Raw genomic sequence first — 17094 nt, 5'->3', positions numbered from 1 at the left:
AATATGAAATATGATATTTGCTGCTAGTATAGATTTTTTTTCCTAATTGAGTTGCAGGGGATTTTATATCCAATGAGAATTTTTCAGTTGTTACTTGAAAAATCTAGTGCAACGTAGTAAATATTTTTTGAAAATATGTCCGCTGACTCTTTTAGTGCTTTTACATCTCCCATTAACCACTTACAAAGCAAGATATTGTCACAAGCACACTTGTCTAAACATACTATGCACTATTTTTGTCTCTAGCGCTTGCCCCATATTGGTAGAGGCTTCTGTGAGACGGTCTTCCTGTGGAGGTCCAGACAGGAAGCTGGCCACAAATACCCTCTGCTCTGGGGGTCTCTAATATCTCTTTAGTTATTTAGTTTAGTTATTCTTTGGAGTTACTCCCCAGGTGGCTCTCCTTCAGCCTTGCACCATGAGGGAGGAGGAAGAGAGCACACCCTCCAGAGGTGTATATGAATTCTGATCTTGTCCTTCTGATCCCCTGCGAGTTCTCTCTTGGCTCAGGAAGGGCTTTTGTGTCTTCCCTATGTCTGACACTCTGTCCTTTTCTCATGTGCTGCATCCTTCCTAGCCACTCCTTATAGTAGGGCCCTATTCTCAGTTTTATATAGTTAAAGGAATGTTTTGTGACTGCATTAATTTTTTTTCCTGTAAGTAACCAGCTTTTGCAATTGAACCACATAGCTTTCAAGACTATTGTCTCACTGTAGATATTAACAGAAATCTAATTTTATACTCAGTGCTCAGGAATGACCTCTTATTCTAGGGTTTATCTTTTCTCCCCAGAGGAAATAAATGCCATTGATCCTGAAATGGCAAGGCTATTGGACAAATTTCAGGAAAGAAAAATATTAATCTCCAGTCATCATCTCCAATTATTATCTGGCTCCACTTTCTCTGCAGGGTAGAATGAATCTTAGTCATTCTGCTTTTAATTTCATTTAGTTCTTCTGTCATCACATTTGCAGTTTCTACTGATGGGCTAGATAGGCTTTGAATGGCCAGGATGGCATCAGCACAAGAATGAGAGTCCAGAGCCCTCATTTTCATTTGCCAGGCCCTTAGCCTCTTATGGGTTAGTTTTCTTATTGGAAATAATGGTTTCTTATTGGAGATTTTTTTTAATTAGATGATATTCCACTGTCCATTAGATAATATCCCGCTGTCCATTTTAATTGGGAAAAAAAGGATTTGAGTCTTACAGAAATTCAAGAAATTATATGAAATACAGATTTGATGTTTCCAACATGAAGTAAAATAGTCTTAAGCATATGAATATGATTTATTCAAACATTTTAGAGATTAGAAATTTTGACATGAGCCAGAGAGTCCCAATTAATAGGTGTTACTGGATGTCAGAGGTATTCTGTTTAGTATTGTTCTGTTCTGCGTTGGCTTGTTGGTGTATGTCTTTTGAACAAAAACTTTTACTTTCTGACATTTTCATGAAGCATTTAAAGATAGTTTTTAATTAGTTAGGTTGGGGAGCTTACAGTAAGGGATATTTCAGTTCTTGTAAAGATTCTTCTTCACTAAGATGTTAATTCTTCTCTGCCCAAGTGTCAGGTGGCCAAACATAATTGTAAAGTAATTGAGTTTAAAGTGAGATTTCTAATACAATTTAAGCCACTGCATTCCCATTAACGAAAGGTTACCTCGCTCCCCATTTCACAATGCAGCTCTGTTAAGTACGTTCTTTTTAATAGCAGATTTGGTTGTTACACTGAAGGTAAGATTGTTTAGGGGAGTGGGGGCAGGCTCGAAAACATTGGGAGATTTTCATTTTATAAGTAGCCTAACTTTAAATATGGACATTGGCAAGGGGATGAAAGTATTGCTTATTTTATATTCTTTGGAGTTTTTGTTGGGGCTTGAAGGATTATAAACCATCCAGGGATTTTTGAATCCTGACTTGGCTTAGCTCTCCATTTTTCCTGTGGGATTCCTTAGTGATACACACACACACACACACACACACACACACACACACACACGCCTCATTCTCCCTGTAGATACATATACATATGTATTGTTTAACTAGAAAATAAAAGGTGACTTTGCCTTAGTCAATATAAGTCAATATGTATATACAGGGATCCACAACAAACCTAGATAAAGAGCCATTTCATTGTTAACTTGGCTTTTGTCTGAATATTCCAAATACATCTCCCTGGTCTCTGGTCCTGGGTAAATGGTTTGAGGCTTCTAAGCATAAGGATGGCTTGGGTTTTCTTTCCAGAATCTAATTCTATACATTATCCATGTGCCACCTGTCTTTATGCGACAAAGAACAAGAAGCTGAAGAGAGTCAGTTTCTGTGTAGAAAAAGATGAAGATCTTCCTTTCATGTAAAAGTCTGCCCTGGCTTTATCACTATGCACCTTTAATGACGGAGTAATTGATATGGGCTACTATAAGCTTAGAAATCTGAAAGCTGGGTATTCAAGGAAATAGAAATGCGATTAGGTTCTTGAAACACTGAATTGCCCAAGAATGAAATTCTTTGTACAATTTGGAGAGGTAATCTGGGTGAGAGGTAGAAGAGAAATCGTTATTTTGTAACAGCATTATCTATATCATTATATAAATAGTCAAACCAATGTATAAGTTTGAGGTGTGCAGTGAATAAGGACCAACTCTGCCTTCGAACACCTCTTGGGAAAGAACGTATACGTTTTAAATGATCCCAGTTTGGTCTGATTAATTTTACAGCCACTTAGATTTTTGTTCTTCATTTGACAAAGCAAAATATTAACTACATCATTCCTACATAAATTTTCAAATCAAGAGGTCAAATTAAAATGAGTGATTTGAAATCAAGCCTCATAAAGAAATTTTTTCTATTTTTAAATGTTGTGGTTAAGTATACATAACAAAATTTTACCGTTTTAACCATGTTTAACTGTACAGTTCTGTGGCATTAGCAACACTAACGTTGTGCATCCATCAGTACCATCCGTCTTTAGAACTTATCTTCTCCAGCTGATACTCTGTACCCATTAAACACTAACTCCCCATTCTCTACTCTCTCAGGAAGATTATTTTTAAAAATATCATTTTCTAATCACAATATAAAATGAATCCTGCTAGTCTTCCTTTAACCTCACCTCCTTATACTACTAGGGAAGTGTATATGGAACATTTGGGTTGCAGTTAGATGGTACAGTGGAAAAGAGGTCTGTATGTGAGCTGGGCATTTTATTATTATTATTATTTTTTTTTCAAAACAAGGTCTGCCTCTGTTGCCCAGGCTAGAATGCAGTGGCATGATCTTAGCTCACTGCAGCCTCAAACTCCTGGGCACAAGTGATCCTCCCACTTCATCCTCCTGAGTAGCTAGCACTACAGGTACATACCACTATGCCCAGCTAATTTTTACGTTTTTTGTGGAGATGAGTACTCATTTTGTTGCCCAGGCTGGTCTTGAAATCCTGGCCTCAAGCAATACTCCAGCCTTGGCCTCCCAAAGTGCTGAGATTACAGGCCTGTGCCACTGCAAGCCGGGTGTTATAAATAGCTATATAGGATGTACACAACACAAGCTCCAGCCAGAAGGTAAGATAACATAGAACTACAAATTTTAACAGCCCAGATTAATAAAAATTCCAAATTCAGGAGATTGTGGGGACAGAAACTAGCACAGAATAGTTTATTCTAGAACACAGATCAGGCAAATAATGGAACTCCAATTAGCTAGACCAATTGGAGACCAGAATGATCTGGAATGCTAACTGGGGCATTATTCTTAGAGCACAGAGAAATAAAGATTTAATAACTGAGAAACTGGGCAAGTGACTTGAATTCCCAACTGAGCTATCAAAAACAAGAACGTAAAAGCAGAGAGAGAGAGAGAGAGAGGATAACTACGTATCAGAAAGTCTAGATAATAAAAGTTGAGTTCAGTTGAACAAATACCTAGGTATTGTCTCTACCTTCTCCTCCTCTTTTCTACCCTGGCACACCCACACCCCATTCCCCACACAATAAAGCATTTTCTTTCTTTTTTTGCTTCCCCTCCCCTCCCCTGCCTCCCCACCTCCCAAAACAAGATCACAAAATTATAGGCATGCTGTCATCAAATATAGAAGTAAGTTTATTGTAAAATTCTACTACTTAAGCTTGACCATTTTGCTATCAGTCAATTCTTTTTCAGTATTTTGGAATAATGGTCATTTTTGTGTCAGATCACTTCTCTTCTATCAAGTTTTGGATAATCACTCTGGCTGTTTTGATGATTGTGTTCTGTTTTCCTCAGGAATACACCAGGATGGTCTGCCTATGATTTAATGTGGCATTGCTTTTTATCTGTTTGTTAATATAATGTATTGTTACTTCTTCTAGTCTCAAGTTGCTTAGCATTGTGTGTACAAATACTAGTAAGCTGGTTTATCAACTCTTTCCATTCGACACCATGCTAGAGATCCTGAATTACCTGTGTTATCATTTGGATTTAGTTCTTCTAAATTAGGAATGTACACTGAGTTCTCACTCATGACTTTTCTCCTCTCTTGTACTTTCTTTTGTATATGTCTTCGTATGTCATACATTAACTTTCAGAGTTGGTTTTGTAATTTATTCTAGCAGAGATATATTTCTACCATCAGAGAACATATGAGAGAATGTTATACGTAAAAATAGTGGAAAAATTATTATTATTATGTTTTTTTTTTTTGAGATGGAGTCTTGCTCTGTTGCCCAGGCTGGAGTGCAGTGGTGCAATCTCAGCTCACTGCAAGCTCTGCCTCCCGGTTTCAAGCCATTCTCCTGCCTCAGCCTCCCGAGTAGCTGCGACAACAGGAACCCGCCACCACGCCCAGCTAATTTTTTGTATTTTTAGTAGAGATGGGGTTTCACCATGTTAGCCAGGATGGTCTCGATCTCCTGACCTCATGATCCGCCCACCTCAGCCTCCCAAAGTGCTGGGATTATAGGCGTGAGCCGCCGTGCCCAGCTGGACAAATTATTTTTTATGAATATACATGTATGATTCCATGACTGGGAAACACCAACATTCAAGAAGAATTCACAGGGGCCAGATGCTAGAAGTATTTCTTATAGTGGTGAGATTTTGAGGACACATAAAAATTTATGGATGTTTTCTGGAGAAGTTGTGATGAGCCAAGAGAGATGATGTTAGAACAGGATTCAGTTTTCCTTCAGTCGGGTTTTGAACTCTCTTTCCTGATATCTTTTACTTTCTTCTCTCAGTCCTTAGATCTATTCAGTCAGAGCTCATCTCAAATTGTAATGAACCCAGTTAACACTAAGATATATGTGATAAATAGGCTTAACTTTTCAGGATTATTTTTCTCCCTAATCCACAGCTTGTGAATTTAAAAAGTTGTTTCATCTGTGATTTTGAATGGTGTTAATATTTTATTTGATTTGAACACTTGTTTTTCTGCTAGTTAAATCTTTGGTTATGAGGGGGTGATTATACCCAAGGAGACCTCAATAAAATGGTTCTTTTTGTAGGGGTCGTACTTTTGAGATGAGCAAAGTTGCTAATTATTATAATTTAGAAGGTCCTTGGATATTAAGCAGTTTTTATGAAATATTTTGATTTTTAATTTCATATAGGATTAAAGAGGTAGGGGAAGCATTCTTTAGGTAGCCTTTGTAAAAATCGTTATTGTTTTGAGGTATGTACTTTAAGTTTTTTAACAAGGTATTTCCCGATACTTTAACAGTTCTTTTGTACATATGACTATGGCTAAAAAAAATCTAGATATACCCATAATGAAGGGTTTATTAAGTAGTGAGATTCTTATTCCTGTCCATGTAGGACTTGACTTGCAGAAAAAAGACCTTCAAGACTGTTTGTTTTGTGACATTGTCTGCTAAAACAGAATGTCACAGAAAGAGAAATACGCATTTATCTGCTACATTTTTTATGATTGCTACAGTTGAAATAATCTGTTTCACAAAATTTTATTTAGGGCTTCAGCTACTCTTCCTATATATTATATAATTCTTAGCCTTGAATTGTCAAACAGACTTCTTTTTGCTAGTAAAATATCCTGATTAGTTATGGCAGTCATATATTAGTATTTGAATAGAAAAATAGCCTATCTGTTTCTCCACTGATTATTTTCTATGTAGTTAGGTACACACCCATTTATTTATGTGCCTAGAAATATTAAAACTTGGTTTGGGAAGCCAGATATGACTAAAGTGATTTATACAATGTGATTTTCAATACCAAAGCATTTACTTCGATATTTTCCCAACGGTCTATTGCCATCTCATAAAAACATTCCAAATTTTTTGACTTTTTTTCCTATGTATTCTGTATCATTTGCTTTTGAGCTACCTAAACCTTCTTTGAAACCATATTGTCCTATTAACCACCAATATTGTTAACTCTCAGAAATTTAGTTTTTTTCTCAGTCGTTTGCCTATTCTCCATTTCTGACCTTTAAGTTTAAGATTATCAAGTGTATTCCATTCTACTATATTGCTGAATAACTGAACCCTATCCAAAGCAAAGTTACCCACTACTTGAGAGGTAGTGATAGGCGCATTCTTGACTTTTCCTTTGGAACCAGAGTCATCCTTCTGTATTTGCAGGGGATTATTTCCAGGAACCCAACAGATACTAAAATCCACACATACTCAAGTCCTAAAGTTGGTTCTGCCCAGCCTGCAGTTGACCTTCCATATCCACAGGCTTTGCTTCTTGAGAATACTGTAGTTTCAGTCTGTGTTTGGTTGCAAATGGGAGTCTGTCAATATGGAAAACTGACTACATTTATTGAAAAATACCTGCATATAAGTGTACCTGTGCAGTGCAAGCACGTGTTGTTCAAGAGTCAACTGTGTAGTTATTTCCCAAAGCTTTAAATCCTGTTTATTGTGTTCTGGAGACTAAACATTTCTCTTCCCTCCCTCAGGCCTATTCAGTTTCCACTAACTGTCCTGGTGAACATGTACAGCAAGGGAAAATTTGGATCAAGTGTAAATGCAAAGTGTGGGGAGTTATCCTTTCTAATGTGCTTGGTTGCAGACTGCTTTCCTCATGCAAATTCCATGTCCCAGAGGATGCTCTAGGCTTGCTGTGTGGTGGTCAGTTCCTGGTCTCAGGTCTGCTCATAGCCAAGCCTTGTGCCACCTTCAGCATGTAGCTTATATTCTCTGTGCTTAGGTTTCCTGATTTATAGAATGAGGTGGTTAAAGTCCATACTGAAGGGCCGTTCTGGTTCAAAAATTTGTATCTTTCAAATTTTGATACTCTTTATCAGCCTCTTAGAATCTCATGAGTTAGAAGGCAAAGAAAAATAACAGCCATTATGCAAGTAATTCATAGATATCTCCCCATTTGAAGACTGTTAGGGACTGGTGTTTTTCATTTTCTAGGTAAATTATTTTGCTTACTTAATTTTTTTAGTTGAGTTGAATTTATTATCTTCTCTCTGTGTCATAGAGAAGAATGCTTGCTTATTTATTCAGATATACTTATTTTCATACTCTTAAGGCTAGTGTAATTACAGTCTATTTAAAAAGGTAATTTATTATAAACATTAACATGTAAAATTTAATAATATCTATGCTAAAGGCATACCAGAAAAAAACTTAAAAGGCTTAATATTTTAAGTGCATATTGTCATAAGATACATTTAACCAGGGAGCACCAACAAAAGCAGAGTAAACACTTATTAGTAACATTTACTGATTTAAAATACTCAGTTATAGAAAGAGAAAACTGGTTTTTATTACCTTTTATGCCTATACTGACTACTAAAACATTTAAAACTGCATATTCTGAGGTGTTTTTTCTTTTGCAATGGTGAAATAATGTATGATAACATTTATATGAAATCTTACTCCTAAAAAGCTATATTTTTAATCAATCTGATTAGTACATAATGGAAAATGAACTGGAATAATGTGTATAACCATGTGACATGGAATTATGATTTTTAAATGGAAAATTTAGTATGAAAGAAAGGATTTTGAAATGATATTCTTTATATAATTTTGCTACTATTTTTGAAACTTTGAAAATAGAAAAAGAATGAAGAGAAAATGTAATTAAAAGAGACTTTTTCAGTTCATGGCTCTTGGCAACATAGAAACTTTTGTCATCTTTGACTTCATTCTGACATAAAACCCTTATAAAATGCGGCATATGCTGTGTTAGTGATCAGAACAGTTTTTGAACGGTATTAATCTTCTCTTGGAAAAATGGAGCCTTACACAGCATCTCTAGGAAGTAAGATTAAACACAAAACTCTAATGGCAACAAAGCTAGATCACAAGTATAGATGGCACTAATAATCTGACTTTATGATTCAGAGTTTCATGTTATATTTGAGAAAATCTAGTCTTTCAGAGTAAGTGTATTTTGTACTGGCTTTGGAAGAGTAGCTCCACCGATTCATGGGTTTGAGCCTGAAGTGTGCTTTACTCTTGAATGCTAAATTGTGTTTATGGACTCTGATCGTACTCTTCTTTGTCACCACAGGGGGAGGGTTACATGAAGGTATTTATCATCTCATTTCATTTTCACAACTACTCGTAGAGGGCCAGTATCCCTATATCATAGGTGAGCAATCACAGCCATAATGAGGTTTAGCTACTAGCATGTGGCAGGCTGGGATGTAGAACCTGTTGTCAGGATTCCAGGCCTGAGTTCCCAGACGGAGGACCCTGCCCTTCCTCCAGGCATGCTAGTATTTTACCAGAGGTATTGCCAGCATGGCTAGCAGAAATAGTATTTTGTACAAAAACTTCATTCTCACTAAATGTCCTCCTTTATTCTCATTTGTTTTTAATTCATCCTTATTGTTGCCAACATTTATGTGCGGCTTTATCAGTGGTCTTTGCATAAAACATTTTTGCTGGTTTGCCACTGATGCAGCCCTGATTGCATTAAAAAATAAAAAACAAACAAAACTTTTGTTATCTCTCAATATGAAAGATTTTTCCAAATCAATCTTTTTGTATAATAGACTCATTATCTGGCTTCATATCAACAAAAAAGTATTTCTCTTTTGGTTTTAAAATTTCTGTTGTTTTCTCTCTTAGGCAGTTCTGCTTCTTTGTATCCCTTTGTCCATATTCTCACTATCTAAGTTCCATTGATCCTTTGTCCCAACAATCCTATGACTATATGATAGCAGTGAAGATGGTAGAAGAGGATTACCTTACTGGGTATATACTCACCATCCTGAGTATGCTGATACATTAAATTAAGTGAGTCTAATTTGTCATTTTTATTTTCAAAAGGTAGAATTGGTTAAATTTTGTTAGTGTCTTATTTGGAGGTTGAAGTGGTGAAGGTTGCTTGTATTTGTTTTTTTTTAAACCGTGACACCTAACATACTTCATAGATAGTGAAAAGAATATTGGAGTCCAAGTCAGGTGGTCATCATTCTTTTATCAGATTTATTGCTTAAAATTACCCTAAGCATTATTTTTCCTTATTGTGATGATGATGATGACAATGATAGTAGTAGTAGTATTAGGATGACTATAATGAGAATTATGTAAGAAACGGAAACAGAAAGCATTCAGTGCAGTACTTAATAGGGGTTCAGTAAATGTAATTTAAAATTTATGGTTACTTGTGTCTTTGACGTTTTTCTTTAGGTAGACTACGAAATGTTTCAGAATGTAAAAGGATACTGATAATGATGAGAAAAGTAAACATTTTAAAAAGTTACAGTCTGCTCTTAAGAATAAAGACAAGAAAATAAAGTGTATACATTTTCTGAGAAGTTGAGGATTGCTATTTGGTCAGGTTAAGGAAGGGAATCCTACTAACTTTTTTATTAGCCTTCATCTGAAAATTTTAACTAATACAACAAGACCAGAAACAAGGTTTAAATTCTGGGAATAAGGAGATGAAAGTGTTGTTATATGGTACCTGGAAAACCTGTGACAGTTAGTGGAGTAGTTACTAGGATTGATACCTGTATCATCATTCCCATTTTCTCTTCTCCACATCTGTATGTCCAGGTGCCTCTTGTACATGACTATGTGGATATACAAGAGCTTCTGTAACTGAACATGTTTTAAACTGGACTAGTCCAAACCTGTTCCTCAATTGTTGCTGAATTAAATAAACATCACCATCGTTTATCTAAATAAACGTCATCATTATCATCTATCTGATTGCTTAAGCCTGAGTATCCTCTTTATTCTCTTTTACTCTGCCGATTTATACATACATACACACAAGTGACCACATGTATGTCCATCCAAAAGATATTTGTTGAGCACCTGATGTGTTCCAGGCTTTAATCCTGGTGCTAAGAATATAGTGACAATCAAAGTTTCTGCCTCTAAGGATCTTATCTTCTAATGGAGGAAGAGGGACAATATCAAATTTATGATATGTAAGGAGTAAGTGCTTTGAAGGAGAAAAAAGGCAGAGCAATGGTGATAGAGAACACCAGGTGAAGAGTTTGCTGTCTATATAAGGCAGTAAGGGAAGGCTTTGCCATTAAGTTTTTAACAGGATTCATTTGCTGCACTGTAGTGGAGAGACTACAGCTAGTCAAGCCTGAAAGCAAGGAGACTAGTTAGAAACCAGTTGTGGTCCAGGTGAAAAAAGATGTTGGCCACAAAAAGAGAAATTGTAGCCAGGGCAATGGTGAGGAGTGATTACTTTAGTGAATATTTTGGAGTTAGAATCGACTAGATTCACTGATGGATTGGATATTATCGTGAGGGGAATAGTAGCAAAATTCAAGCGTTTGACTTGAAAATAGCAAAAAGAACATTCCCATTTTTTAAGCTGAAGAAAATAGTTGGGAGAGCAGATATGGAGGTAGGCACGTATATGTCAGGAGTTTGCTTTTGGGCATGTTAAGTACAGGTGCTCATTAGACATCCAAATAAAGATGTTGAGAGGGAGCAGTTGGTTATTCAAGTCTGGAGTTCAAGAGACAAATTTGGGCTGGATCAATAATTAGTCTGTTTCCAACTATAGAATCAACTTTTGGAACTCATCCACACTCTCCTTCCCTGTTGTTATTGCCCTTGGTGAAGGTACCATTTACTTTCGTTTGGATTACTGTAACTTCCTTCAGTCTTGCCCTTCTATTGTAATTTTTGCCATTCTTCTAATCCACCTTCTTTAGCCTGAGTTTTTCCTAAAATATAGTTATCCTGATGTCTCATGTGCTTAAATCTTCAGTGACTCCTCATTAGTGTGAGAATAAAATCCAAATGTCTTAGCCTGGCTTAAAATATCTTATGTGATCTGGTACCTGACTCATTTCTGGTGTCATTTATTTCTGTTTAATATTTTCTGTTCTTATTATCTTCAAGTCTTTCAGTGCCTTTAGAGTTTTTGCATCTTTACACCTTCAAATACTATTCTTCTATTGTTGTGTCTTTCCCACATACCCCCACCTTCTTACCTGGCTGACTCATTTTTCCTTTCAAGCTTTGCTTAGGTATTTATCCCAAAAGGATTATTTTTGACAAGCATAGTTAGGGTGCTCTTCTTTATTCTTGTGTAGTTTTCACTATAACATCACTAATACATCCATGTATTATAATTGTCATTTATTTTATAGTCACTTCTATTAGACCTTAAATTCTTTGAGGCAAGGAATTTCTCTATCTTGTCTAGCATTGTATCTTTGTTGCCTAACACAGTCTCTTTTTAGTTGCTTAATAATTTTTTTTATCTGAATGAAAGACAAAATAAGTAAAATCCTGATTATAAAACATGTATACAAAATTAGGCAAAGTTTCTACACAATACCTAGGAGTATAAATGTCCTTTGGATACCTAACACTTAACATAAAATATACAGGTCATGTATGAAGAACACTGTGCTAAGTTGAATAATTATAAACACATGCCATGTTTATGATAAGGAAGTTCGGAAATTGTCAAGATATTAAATCTCTCAGAATATATTTGCAATTACCTTGCAATTCAAATACAGTTCAAATGGATTTTATTTTTAGACCTTTTGGATTGCTCTAAAGTTCATGTGGAGAAATAAATGAGGGCCGGGCGTGGTGGCTCACACCTGTAATCCCAACACTTTGGGAGGCTGAGGCCGGTGGATCACTTGAGGTCAGGAGTTTGAGACTAACCTGGTCAACATGGTGAAACCCTGTCTCTACTAAAAAAAAAAAATATACAAAAATTAGCTGGGCATAATGGCATGAGCCTGTAAATCCCAGCTACTCAGGAGGCCGAGGCAGGAGAATTGCTTGAACCTGGGAGGCGGAGGTTGCAGTGAGCCGAGATCACACCGCTGCACTCTGGCCTGGGCGATAGAGCAAGACTCTATCTCAAAAAAAAAAAAAAAAAAAAAAAGAACAAAATTTAGATATGGAGAAAAATAATTTGAACAGCCAATGAATAAAATGTATCATAAATCTATAGTACTTAAGACAGGGTGAGAGCAGTGTTAACAGTAGCACAGAGAATAATGTAGCAGAACTAGTAGCCCAGAAAAATAGAAATAACGTATCTAGACACTAAGTATATGATCAAAGTGTAACTTAAATCAGTTGAGAAAGATGGTTAATTATATAAAATGACACAGAAATATCAAATGTTTTGAAAAATGGAAAATTTGATTCTTACCTCATGCTATGTACCAAAATATATAATTGTAATATACAGGTTGAATATCCCTTATCTGAAATGCTTTGGACCAGAAGTGTTTTGTATTTTAGATTTTGGAATGTTTGCATAATACTTACTGGTTGAGCACCTCTAATCCAAATCTCTCTAATCTGAAATGCTCCAATGAACATTTCCTTTGAACATAACCTTTGAGTGTCATCTTGATACTCAAAGTTTCAGATTTTGGAGCATTTCAGATTTTGAACTTTACCTTTAGTGATTTACATATCTACCAAAACACATTGCTACACTCTTCTTTCTTATCAAGTTCCCAATTTTGTCCAATAGCGACCTCGCCACCTCCAGTGTGGGACTGCCATACGATCACATGTGCCACCTGACTGTTACTGCCATTCCCCAAGTACAACCCCCAGGGGCCCAAGGACTAGTCTTCCTAGAACCTATGTTTGCTGCCCAGGGGATGAAGGACTGATGTGACTAGGGCCTGCTGGTATCCATATACATGCCACTTGGGCTCAAGGACAGACCCACCTTGGGTCTGGCTCTTCATCTTCATCACTATGAAAGTCATACCAAAGCCTCCACAAACAACTGCAGCCTAAGCCACTGAGGAAATCTCAGACACTGCTGATGATTATAGCTGAAGAAATCACACAGAGACTATGTGGCTGCTCCCACCCAAAACTCCAAACACTCTACTTAATCGATGCTGTAAATACATCTGCAGGAAAAAGTCTTAGCTTATTAAAGCTACTCTATAAAATTAGAAGTGATTATTACAGGAGGTGCACAGATATCACTATAGGGACACACAAAAAAATCTGAAAAAGAAAGGAAACATGATACCTCAAAGGAACATAGTAATTCTCCCATAACACACCCCAAATAAAAAGAAATTTATAAAAGACCTGAAAGGGAATTCAAAATAATGATCATAAGGAAACTCAGTGAAGCACAGAGAACACAAGTAGACAATGTAAAGAAATCAGGAAAACAATTGATTAGAATGAGAAATTCAACAGAGATAGATATTAAAAAAGAGCCAAATAGAAATTCTTGAATCAAATAATTCAATAAAGGAAATAAAAAATATAATCAAGACCTTCATCAGTAGACTAGACAAGGAAAAGAAATAATTTCTGAGTTTGAAGATAGGTTTCTTGAAATAACCCAGACAAACCAAAAAAAGAAAAATAGAGAAAAAGATTTAAAAAGTCTGTGTGACATGTGGGATAAAATTAAGCAAATATATATTTGTGTTTTGGGATTACTGGAAGGAGAAGAGATGGGAAAAGGCATAGACAACCTATTTAATGAAATAATAGCTGAAAACTCTCTAAGTCTTGGGAAAGAAATAGACATCCAGATACACGAAGCTCAAAGATTCCCAAATAGATTCAACTCAAAAACTCTTCTGTGAGACATAATATATTCAAATTTTCAAAAGGCAAAGGCAAAGAGTGATTTATAAAAATAGCAGGAGAAAAGTGTCAAGTCACATATAAGAGAATACCCATCAGACCAACATCAATTTTTTTAGCAGAAAATTTACAGGCTAGGAGAGAATTGGATGATACATACAAAATACTTAAAGAAAATAACTGTCAGGTAAGAATGCTTTTCTCAGTATAGCTGTTCTTCAGAGATGAGGGAGAAATAGTCTTTCCCAGCCAATCAAACACTGAGGGAATTCATCACCGCTAGACTCCCTGCTTAAGGGAGTCGTATATCTGGAAGCAAAAGAAAGCTGTATCTACCACTGTTAAAACACATAAAAGTAAAAAGCTCCCTATAGAGCAGACACACAAATGAGAAAGGATGCAAATATTGTTATTACAGAAAACCACCAAACTACAAAGATAAACAGAGAGGAAGAGAGAAACAAAGGATATACAAAACAATTAGAAAATGATCAACAAAATGACAGAAGTAAGTGCTAACCCATTAATGACCTTGATTATAAGTAGTGTAAATTCTCTAATTGAAAGTTATGTACTGGCTGAATGGATTAAAAAAATGGGATGCAAATATATGCTGTCTACAATAACTCACTTCACCTGTAAAGATAAACAGTGACTGAAAGCAAAGGGATTGAAAAAATGTAATGTATGTAAATGAAAAGTGAAAGTGTGCAGGGATAAGCTATACTTGTATCAGTCAAAACAGACTTTGTCAAAAAAAGATAAAAAGAGACAAGATCATTATATAATGATAAAGGGACCAATTCACATGAGAATATAACAGTTTTAAATGTGTGAATGCCCAGCGCCAGAACACCCAGATTTTTAAAGCAGATATTATTATATCTACAAGGAGAGAGACACTCCAATATAGTTGTAGTTGGAGAATTTAACTTTCAGCATTTGTCAGACCATCTAGGGAGAAAATTGTCAAAGAACTGTCAATCTGAAACTGCACTGTAGACCAAATGAATCTAATAGACATTTACAGAACATAGCATCCAGTAGGTGCACAACACCCATCTTCTCTTCAGCTCATGGAACACTCTCCAGAATAGACCATATGTTAGGCCAGAAAACAAGTCTCAACAACTTTTAAAAAATCAAAATTATATTAAGTATCTTTGTAGCTCACAATGGAGTAACACTAGAAATCAACAACAGGAACTTTGGGAACTTTACAAATAATATGGAAATTATACAACTTGCTTCTCTAATGTCCAGTTAGACAATTAGTCTCAATGTCCAATATGTCATGAAGAAATTGAGAAAATAAAAAATATTTCTGAAATGAGTTAAAGTAGAAACAAAATATACCAAAACCTTTAGAATATAGCACAAACAGTACTAGGAGGGAAGTTTGTAGCAAAAAAATGCCTACATAAAAAAATAGATTTCAAATCAAGAACTTAGTGATGTATTTCAAGGAACTAGGAAAACAACAAACCAAACCCAAAGTTAGTAGAAGGAAAGAAATAATAAAGTTCAGAGCAGAACTAAATGAAACAGATAAAAACAGAAGACACATTGCTGGGTGAGGTGGCTCACACCTGTAATCTCAGCACTTTGGGAGGCAGAGGTGGGAGGATCACTTGAAGGCAGGAGTTCAAGATGAGCCTGGGCAATATAGTGGGGCTCTGTCTCTATGAAAAATAAAAAGAAATTAGCTGAATGTGGTGGCACACATCTGTAGTCCCAGCTACACGGGAGGCTGAGGTGGGAGGATCAATTGAGCTTGAGAAGTCAAGGTTGCGGTGAGCTGTGATTATGCTGCTGCACTCCAGCCTGGGTAACAGAGCGAGACCCTGTCTCAAAACAAACAAAAAACAAACAATATGAGATTAAACAAATGAAAAGTTGTTTTTTTAAATTAAATTGATAAACCATTAGAAGAAAAAGAGAAAACCCAAATGAATAAAATCAAAATCAAAAAAGGAGATATTACAACTGATACCACAGAAATAAAAAGGATTGTTAGAGGCTAATTATGAACAAATGTTTGCCAACACGTTGGAAAACCTAGAAGAAATGAAGAAATTTCTGGACACGTAGCTACCAAGATTAAATCAGAAAGAATAGGAAACCTGAGCAGACCAATAATGAGTAAGGAAGTTGATCAGTCTTCCAACAAGACTGGATGGCTTCACTGTTGAATTCTACCAAGGTTTTAAGGAAGAACTAACACCAATTCCTTTCAAACTATTCCAAAAATATGAAGAAGAGAGAATTCTTCCTAACTCATGCTACAAGGCCAGCTTTACACTAATACCAAGACAAGACAAGGACCCAACATAAAAAGAAAACTTAGACCAATATTCCTGATGAATTTAGATGCAGAAATCCTCAACAAAATAGTAGCAAAACAAATCCAGTAGTACATCAAGAAGATAATACAGTATGATCAAATGGGATTTATTTCAAGGATGCATAGATGATTCAACATTCACAATCAATAAAATGTATTCTGTTAATTTTTCATAAGCTATGTTTTTAAATAAGAATGGTATTGTATATTAGACATAAAATGACTGTGTTTTAGTTAGCATTTTTAGAGCTAGCTTCATAATCCAATTAAAAACTATAATCCAATTAATATACTTGCAACTTGAGTGCAGGTGTTTTAATTTTTATAACTGTATCCTGTATGCTATTCAAATGAGCTAATTGTAGTTATTCTTATACCCATTGGTATTGGTTTCCATAGTATACATAAGTTTTATTTTTGTTTTTCCTGTTAAACCTTCAAATATTTACTTTCCATAGTTTCTCTGGCATAAAAGCTCCCAGTTTCTATCTTCAACAGTTCAGGTCTTGGGATATCTATCGTTTTATTTGTTTTTATAACTTTTATTTAGAAGAGTTACATCCTTTTTAGCTTATTTAATGATAAAAAGTTCACTTTTTCCACTTTTGTATTTGAATGAATTACTGCCCCTAACATGGATCTATCTTGGTTTTACAGCGAGAAGAGAGGAGGAAGATATTGAAGAGAAGAAATCGATTAAGAAAAAAATTAAAGAACTTAAGTTTTTAGATTCTAAAATTGCCCAGAACCTTTGTAAGTAT

The 17094-nt window shown here is 35.5% G+C and overlaps 1 protein-coding gene across 5 annotated transcripts in view; it reads left to right on the top strand.

Annotated features, from left to right (window-relative positions):
- DIAPH3 (diaphanous related formin 3) overlaps nt 1–17094 on the top strand; it is a 490848-nt gene that overhangs the window by 218585 nt on the left and 255169 nt on the right. For all 5 annotated transcript variants that reach the window (XM_054665348.2, XM_054665347.2, XM_054665346.2 and 2 more), the window contains one exon: nt 16991–17086. In XM_054665348.2, coding sequence (XP_054521323.1) covers nt 16991–17086 — 96 coding nt within the window. The remainder of the gene's footprint in view (nt 1–16990; nt 17087–17094) is intronic.

Source organism: Pan troglodytes, chromosome 14 (genome assembly GCF_028858775.2).
Source record: "Pan troglodytes isolate AG18354 chromosome 14, NHGRI_mPanTro3-v2.0_pri, whole genome shotgun sequence".
NCBI lineage: Eukaryota > Metazoa > Chordata > Mammalia > Primates > Hominidae > Pan > Pan troglodytes.
The sequence above is the reverse complement of the archived record's forward strand: the minus strand, read 5'-3'. Positions and strand labels throughout refer to the sequence as shown.